The sequence below is a fragment of the Thunnus thynnus genome, chromosome 1 (genome assembly GCF_963924715.1).
Source record: "Thunnus thynnus chromosome 1, fThuThy2.1, whole genome shotgun sequence".
Classification (NCBI taxonomy): domain Eukaryota; kingdom Metazoa; phylum Chordata; class Actinopteri; order Scombriformes; family Scombridae; genus Thunnus; species Thunnus thynnus.
In genome coordinates, this window is record NC_089517.1 from 1,134,869 (window position 1) to 1,142,368 (window position 7,500).

The following is a 7,500-nucleotide window of genomic DNA, read 5'->3' on the forward strand; positions in this document are numbered from 1 at the left end:
CTGATGATTCATCACTACGAGCCACAACCAACACATTACACAGTGACAGATCAGACTGTGGAGGATAGAGATATGTTATTATAGAAATATGTGTTATTATAGAAATATGTATTATTATAGAAATATGTATTATTATAGAAATATGTGTTAGAGGCTTTAAATCGGCTGCAGTTTGTTGGGTTTTGAGGACTCACCAGGCTTCCTGTCAGCGTGTAGAGCCACTGAACCGTCTCAGTGTGGTTTATCACTCCGTTCATACCGTCCACAAACAGCATGATCTGACTGAGAGCTGAGGACAGACAGACAGACAGCAGACAGACAGACAGAGAGATAGCAGACAGACAGACAGAGAGACAGCAGAGAGACAGACAGAGAGATAGCAGACAGACAGACAGACAGCAGAGAGACAAACAGAGAGACAGCAGAGAGACAGACAGACAGCAGAGAGACAGACAGACAGCAGAGAGACAGACAGACAGCAGAGAGACAGACAGAGAGACAGCAGAGAGACAGACAGACAGACAGCAGAGAGACAGACAGACAGACAGCAGACAGACAGACAGACAGACAGCAGAGAGACAGACAGACAGACAGCAGAGAGACAAACAGAGAGACAGCAGAGAGACAGACAGACAGACAGCAGAGAGACAGACAGACAGACAGCAGAGAGACAGACAGACAGACAGCAGAGAGACAGACAGACAGCAAAGAGACAAACAGAGAGATAGCAGAGAGACAGACAGACAGACAGACAGAGACAGAGAGACAGTTAGATGAGTGCTGGTCTTGAGGTTTCCACAGACGGGTCCAGCAGCTCTACAGGAACATATAATCTGCGGCGCTGACTCAGCTCTCTGTGGGTTTGTTGGACGTGTGAAGCTGAAGCTCCGTGTTTCCATCCTCTGCGGCTTCAGACTGACGGATTACAAACCTGACTGATGGGGCTGCTGCTGCTCAGGGGCCCCGAGTACCAGAGGATGTCTACGAGCTGTGAACAGCTCCTGAAGTAAAACTTTCACAAGACAGAAATACCACAAAGAAACATTTTGTGGAGCAGGAAAGAGTTTTTTCTTCTTTAATATCCTGTTAATGATCTTGTGACACCTCAGACTGATGTTGTGGAGTCTCTGACCATCAGATGAGCTCCAATAACCTTCATCATACTCTTAGTAGAGTGAAGAGAGAACAGCAGCTGTGGTGGATCTGTGGTCACAGTGATCTGCTTTAGTATAACAATGACGTGGAGTCAGAGGCTCAACAGTTTAACTGTTTCTGCAGCAAACAGCAATCTGACTTCATAGCTAGTTCTCACAAACTCTGCATTGCAGCAGATGGTTTGTTATTTGTGAGTTTACTGTCTAAACACAAAAAAGTGGATATAGATCTATTTTTAATCAAATAATTTCTACTTTTTTTTAATTAGCTGAGATGCTCAATGAGAACACAGTCTCAATGCTCCTGTTTAACTTACTAGACCAAGTGAAATCACAACACTTTATTTTCACTTTCCGTCTGTCTTGTGTGCATCTGAACACATGCACTCATATTTTAATCAGTACAGCTGTTTACACAGGCAGACAAGTGGCTCACGAGTAACTGTGACCTGAAGTCTGTTGTCTTCTGTTTGATGTGTGTTACTACGGTGATTGTGTGTTGGACTCTGACTGCTGCCAAAACATGGATGACCTACTGTCAACACTGTGCCTGAACGCCTCCTGTGTGACTCAGGACTGAAGCTGCTGCGACAATCCTCAGACTGATTCTGTGTAGACGAGTAAAAACAACAGCAAACACCTGCTGCGGCGCTCCTGGTGACTCTCAGTTCTCTCTTCTACAGTTCAGATCAACAGGAAACTCTCCTGGGCAAAAGACGAACAGAGAAGGCGTGTTTCAGCCAGAAACATCCAATCACAGAGCTTAAACTCTGATTGGTGCGTCATTAATGGCGGATGGAGGCTGACAGGTCGCTCCACACTTTCATTTGATGTCGGGAACCTGGAGAATGTTGTTATGTCGTCGACACCATATTTTCATGTTCTGCTGTGCCATGTGACTGAGTAGTGTTACTGACGTCGCCATGGAGATCGTAGTTTTCACTGAACTTCCTTATTGATATTTTGATCTGTAACTTTTATGTTTAATTAGTGATGGTCGGGATGATATAATGTAAGTGAACAAGCTGGCTGGAGGACAGTGTCTGGTTACCATGGAGAGCACTGAAACCTGTTGCCAAAGCATGAATTGAAAACATTGTGTGACTCTTTAGTCTCCGTTGAGCGACCTGCCATAAACCAGCCTTTATTTACTATCTGCAGTTCAGTAACTACGGTGACGTGTTTTAAATTCACTACCGCTCTAATTCTGGCTTCATCTCCACAGCAACAGCAGCAGCAAGGCTCCTGGGTATTGTACTATTTAGAGCCGTCCATCAAACTGACGTACAAAACTAGAACTGCAACGATTTAGTCAATCAACAGAAAAACTATTTTCATAACCGAATAATCTTAATTTACTGGTTCCAACTTCTCAAGTGTGAGGATTCTTGTTTTTTTCTCTCGTTTTCTTTGTTCTCTGTGATGTTAAACTGAATGTATTTGGGGGTTTTGTATTGTTGTAGACAAAATACCTTTTGAAGAATTATAAAGATAATTTTTCACTATTTTCTGACATTTTATAGACAAAATGATCAATTAATCGAAAAAAAAATCTGCACATTAATCGATTATGAAAATAATTGTTAGTTGCAGCTCTAAACAAAACCTGATTTCTCAGGAATGAAGTTGCAACATGATGGTCACATAATCCAGGACAGTTTCTGTCTTCAGCAACATTGAGGATATTTTTTAAAGAAACAACTGAAATGTGACAACGCAGCTGTGAGCAGCAGCTGATCACACTGATCATTAAAGCCTGATCATTAAAACCTGATCATTAAAGCCTGATCATTAAAACCTGATCATTAAAACCTGATCATTAAAGCCTGATCATTAAAACCTGATCATTAAAGCCTGATCATTAAAGCCTGATCATTAAAACCTGATCATTAAAACCTGATTTTTAGGGAGTTTTTCCGTATTTGAGGTTTAAGGACGGAGGATGTCGTGTTTCTGTACAGCCTGTAAAGCTAACGTGTGATTCGTGATACTGAGCTCTATGAATAAAACAAACCTCTCAGGATGTAGTTCTGGTAGTTGTGGTCGGCTTCTGCTCCGACTTTAATGAAACACGTCAAACCTTCAGACGCCACGAACTCTGGAACCAGGTCTTTATCATCCTGCAGACAGAAGAGACACACAGGTCATCTGTTAACTCTCTACTGTCAGTCTTTAAACCATCATTACAGAAGAAGCCTGATGTATCACAGATGTTCTGTTATTGTTTGGGTGAATGAAGATGCTGTTTCTACTGAAGTGAAACTAGTGAAAGTATCATATTGTGACACATGGACGAGTCGTTTCTGACACTGTTCAGACTGACAACATGTTTGAACCTGGAGATCAAGCTGCGTTTGAATACAAGATAAAACACTGATGTTAAAGAGAGAAGCCGGCGAGTTACCTGGAAGAGCTGCTTGAGAGAGAAGAGAGATCGTCTGAGCTCCGGACCGTGAGAGTTATACAGCTTCTCTGAAACACAGCGAGACACACGGAAAACTATCAGTGATGATACGACTGTATGGTCAACAACATCCTGACAATCATTCAAACATTAACATAAAACAAAAAGACAACATTATGGTGGAGATCTCAACATCACATATAATGTAAATAAGACAAATGTTATGATTGTTAGAAGAAGGGAAGACAGATCTGTGCTGTCGCCCAATAAGCAGCAGTGATGAAGAAGCCGACCAATGAGGGGACAGAGGAAGCTATCGTAGCTTATTAGCCTTTATTGAATCTCATCTGTCAGACTACAAACTGCTCAGAGACAATAACTGTTTATTGAACACAGTGATGAACAAAATGCCAAAGAGAGAAAACACAACCGTAGAGAGAAGACAGACAGCAGCTCGCTAAGCGTTACCACGACAACAAACTACTAGAACAAAATGTCTCACAGAGACGTGAAGATTCATTTCACTGACACTCGGTGGTGTGAGAACGTCCTGAGTTTGTTGTGTGTGTTGATGGAAGTGTGTTGTTACACACTGTGATAACAGGATGTTCGTGTGTGTGTGTGTGTGTGTGTGTGTGTGTGTGTGTGTTGTTACACACTGTGATAACAAGTTCACCATCATCATCTCTGTGGTCATTCAAGTGAATTCAATTGTTTCTCTCACATTCCTGACAGTCCTGTGGGTTCCAGGATGTGTGTGTGTGTGTGTGTGTGTGTGTGTGTGTGTGTGTGTGTGTTTAAAGTTGAGTCAAAAGTGACTTCTGATGTAAGTGAATCATGCAGGATGTGAATACAGAAATGATTGTTTATCTTTTAAATATATATACACTGATATATACATTGATCATATCATTGATCTGATCATTTGATCAGTTCTTGTTCCTGGGGGGGGGGGGGGGGGGAGGGGGGGTTGTTAGTCACTAATGAAGCCTGAGGAGATTCCTTTAAACATGGAGAGATTTCTTTGGAGGATGGATGGGGGGGTTGGGAAGTGTTTCCAGAGAGGAATGAAACTATTTCCTGTTTGTTTCTGTCAGAGGTCACGACCCCTGACTCACTCTGGATTTCAGAGGAAACGGGAGATTTTAAATTGAGTTCATACAGCAGAGACGCTGCAGCTGTTCATCACAAGGTTCAATCCCCGAATCCTCCTGAAGGTCAAACTGACCCTGAAGGTCAAACTGACCCTGAAGGTCAAACTGATCCTGAAGGTCAAACTGATCCTGAGGGTCAGAGCTGCAGCTCTCTGCCATCAGTGAGTCTATATAATATAATATAATATAATATAATATAATTACATTTCCCATAATGAACCAAAGTGTTGTCCGACCTCAGCTGAGTGAAGCGCCGTCCATCCCAGAGAGGGACAGAGAGGGGGGGGGGGGGGGGCGACGGGGCGACGGGGCGCCGTGGTGACGACTCGGCTGCTCACATGAAAAGTGGTTTCTGATTAGAATGATTCATTAATATTATTCACTTTATTTTAATGTTGTAAAATTATCTTCTATATTCATTTTTGGTTTTATTTATTTTCTCATTTTTATAACACTAATATTATTTTATTGTTATTATTATTATTAAATCTATTTTATTACATTTCTCATCATTTTTAGTCTCAAACTGTTGAACTGTCGACATTTATTCTGTTTTATTGGCTGGTCAGTCGTCTGTGAAGCACTTTCAACTCTAACCTGTATGAAAGCTGCTGTACTAATAAAGTTTGATTGATTGATTGATTGATTGATTGATTGATTGATTGAAGCACCCAGCAGCACAGTAACAGATATCTAGCGGTGCATCAGTAATGATGAAACATCATCTGAGAAATGAAACTTCATTTACTATTATAAACATCAAAACAAACAACGCAAATATTATCATCATCATCTTCATCATCATCATCTTCATCATGGCTGCCAGAAGCACATGACCTGCTGTCTGAAGTAAAGTAAACGGTAGCAGAGACAGTAGAAGAAAAAAGAAATAAAGTTTTAAAACAGGAAGTAAGAAAATGAGATGAATCAAAGCGAGAAAATGAGGATATGAAACAGAAATAAACACACACACACACACACACACACACACACACACACACACACACACACACACACACACAGGCTCAGTATCCGCAGCACGCCATGGCAGCAGGAAGTCATGGGGGTCGGTTGTCATGACAACAGGAACTATAAATCAGGCTCGGTTGTCACTCCCAAGGTTCACCAACAGCTGTGCAGACGCCAGAACACCAACAACAACGATCCTTTAACCGTGTTCACGACTCTTCCTCACCTTCATCATCACATCTCGACCGGCTGCTGTGACCTCAGGTGACCTCAGAGGAGGTCCAGCAGTGAGTTAATGATCAGACTCTCTGCCTGATGATGAGGAGCTGTCGTGTTTCATCAGTGTCAGAGCAGCTGAAACTATTAGAAGACATGAATCCATCAGAGCAGCTGCACTGTGACAGAAATAAAGAGGAAACGCTTCGACATGAAGTCAGAGGGTAAAAACGTCATGTGACAGTCAGAGATATTAACAGCAGGTGATGTAACACAACATGATGCTGCTGCTGCTGCTGACAGAAACATCTGCACATCAGGAAACCGGCAGCGAGCATGACGACCACATGCTGAACAGAATATGAACTTTGCATTAAACTCTTGTTAGAGAGAAAACATGAAGACGAAGGTGAAACTAGAACCTGTTGAGTTTCTTGCGTGAGGCTCAGCGTGAGCAGACGGACACGTTAGTCTGATAAAATCTGCAACAAAATAAAACTTTATTTTCCAGCAGCAACAAAAACTCAAAGCAGCTGAGCGTCACGAGACAAAAGTGCTTTATAAAATTCAATAAATGAGTTGCAAACATGTGAATGTTTCCTTTGATGCTCTTTACTCAGTAAATGACTTAAACGTATCAAATGAATTCTTCTGGACTTTATTAATCTACTAAACGTTCATCAGATAAAGAACAAAAGAACACACTGAAGCTTTCTGACATGATGTGGAAATATGTCTAAAGAAAAACAAAACGCATTGTCATGCTATGTATTTAATTATTATTTACGTATTTACTGCGTCATGAGTTTTCACTGTTAAGCTCCGCCCCCAAGCTGTGATTGGACAGTTCTATTTTGGCATGATCAACATATGACCAATGAACATTTACGCCGCGAGGAAAAACTATTCAGTTATAAAAGACATCTGATTATGAGATAAAAACAATAACAAGAGTTATTTTATATTCCTTCCGTACATTCATCACGTTAATGAAGCAGCGACGTGGGATCAGTCCATGTGTTGCCTTCTAATAGTTCAAAGCTTATTAGTCTTTGTGAAGATCAATGTTCTGATTGGCTGAGCGCCTGCTGGCGTCCGTTACTGGCTGACGGCGTCTAAAGACAACAAGGAAGAGACGCGTTTACATCTCAAAACACAATAAATACACAGTCTGCCGTCCGGTTGACATCAGCGGCTGTTTGTGTGGAATGAAAACAGGAAGACAGACTGAAAACTAAACAGGAAGCCTGAGCACACCCTCACTGATCAATCACTCTGATCACTATATCAGAATCAATCTGATCATTATATCAGAATCACTCTGATCATTATATCAGAATCATCTCCACTGAGTCTTCGTCCTCACAAAGGCTACAACTAACGATTATTTTCATCGTTAATGGATTAATCACTTTCTCTATGAAGAGTCAAAGATGATGATGACAAAAGTATTCAGATTATGATCAATGTTTCAAATCATCATGTTTGAGATTATTAATCAATCATCAAATTAGTTCCAAACTAATATTCTGTTGATCGACTAATCAACTAATTGACTAATCGTTGCAGGTCTAATTTATTTTTCAAAATAAAAGATCTACAA

The 7,500-nt window shown here is 41.1% G+C and overlaps 1 protein-coding gene across 8 annotated transcripts in view; it reads right to left on the bottom strand.

The window, feature by feature from the left end:
- fhod1 (formin homology 2 domain containing 1) overlaps positions 1-7,500 on the bottom strand; it is a 60,383-nt gene that overhangs the window by 29,171 nt on the left and 23,712 nt on the right. For 7 of the 8 annotated variants that reach the window (XM_067582604.1, XM_067582074.1, XM_067581298.1 and 4 more), the window contains exons 4-6: positions 3,559-3,626; positions 3,169-3,274; positions 195-289 (exon numbers count right to left, since the gene is read on the bottom strand). In XM_067582604.1, the coding sequence (XP_067438705.1) occupies positions 195-289; positions 3,169-3,274; positions 3,559-3,626 (269 nt within the window). Of the gene's footprint in view, positions 1-194; positions 290-1,794; positions 1,831-3,168; positions 3,275-3,558; positions 3,627-7,500 lie in introns of those variants that run through there. The other variant, XM_067583356.1, reaches the window with a different exon arrangement.